The sequence below is a fragment of the Microtus ochrogaster genome, unplaced genomic scaffold, assembly GCF_000317375.1.
Source record: "Microtus ochrogaster isolate Prairie Vole_2 unplaced genomic scaffold, MicOch1.0 UNK16, whole genome shotgun sequence".
NCBI classification, from domain to species: domain Eukaryota; kingdom Metazoa; phylum Chordata; class Mammalia; order Rodentia; family Cricetidae; genus Microtus; species Microtus ochrogaster.
Window position 1 is genome coordinate 1,549,613 of NW_004949114.1, and position 1,102 is coordinate 1,550,714.

The following is a 1,102-nucleotide window of genomic DNA, read 5'->3' on the forward strand; positions in this document are numbered from 1 at the left end:
TTTTTTTGTTCTTTTTTGGTTTTTCAAGACAGGGTTTCCCTGTATATCCCTGGCTTTCCTGGAACTCACTCTGTCGACCAGGCTGGCCTCAAATTCATAAGAGATCCACCTGCCTCTGCCTCCTGAGTGCTACGATTAAAGGTGTTTGCCACCACTGCCCAGCTCAAACCAGTTTTTTAATTAAAGCTCAGTTGGCCACCAATATTCTCCAGAGCTGTAGTCAAGGACTGCATTGTTTCAAGGTCTTGCTTTTGATCTATACAGTTGAAAGAGCTGTGTTTTGTGGTTTTGTTTTCTGGGAGTTTCAACTCTTGCTTAACTGCTTGACCTGTGAGCCTCACAGAACAGAGGTGGCTGTGCTGTCTTCAAAATCCAGTCACCTGCTCATGAATCCTATGAGGCTCTGGTGTCACTCAGACACTCTACCAAAAAACATGCACAGAACATGCTTTGCATAATGTCACTGTGGGTGAGAGAGTCTTACTGTGTGCTGCCAAACTGGGTGTTCAGGTGGGTCTGCACTGCAGACCATGCAACTCGTGGGGGCAGGGCTAAGCATTCTTAGGGCACAGCATGGAGCTAGACATGGCAGATGCTTATGTACTCACTGGACTGAGCTAAAGCATCATTTTACTGAGTGGGGATAAGCAGAATAACCCTCAGGCTCTTGGGATGAGCTCCTACTTCCTGATTGTTGGTGTCAGGAAAGTTCAGCTGAGCAGGAAGCAAGGCCTCAACTTGTCAGGAGACCCAGAATGCACTTGACCTGAGTCAGAAAGAGGCCCACCATACTCACCTTTGATGCCTTTACTCAGGCATTCAGAAGCTAAGACTTCATCCTTCAATATGTGAAGTTTTAAGTTACTTAGACATGATTTATGAACTCAGGGTGTAATTGTTTACAAAGTCTTCCCTGCTTCCCAGGCTATCCAGAAGGAGCTGGAAGAAAGCAAGCTGAGAGCAGGCAGGTAGGTGACCTCAGGAGCTCTGAGTTTGTCTGCCATGGTACTCCGCCCATGTGGAGCATGGTGAACAACTGTTTACTGGCTGGTAAGGTTCAGATGTCACTTGCCACCTAAAATGACCAGCCGTTGGGTTTTTT

At 46.8% G+C, this 1,102-nt stretch overlaps 1 protein-coding gene across 7 annotated transcripts in view; it reads left to right on the forward strand.

The window, feature by feature from the left end:
* Positions 1–1,102, forward strand: part of Sun1 (Sad1 and UNC84 domain containing 1) — a 53,873-nt gene that overhangs the window by 40,084 nt on the left and 12,687 nt on the right. For all 7 annotated transcript variants that reach the window (XM_005367094.3, XM_013353811.2, XM_013353812.2 and 4 more), the window contains one exon: positions 925–968. In XM_005367094.3, coding sequence (XP_005367151.1) covers positions 925–968 — 44 coding nt within the window. The remainder of the gene's footprint in view (positions 1–924; positions 969–1,102) is intronic.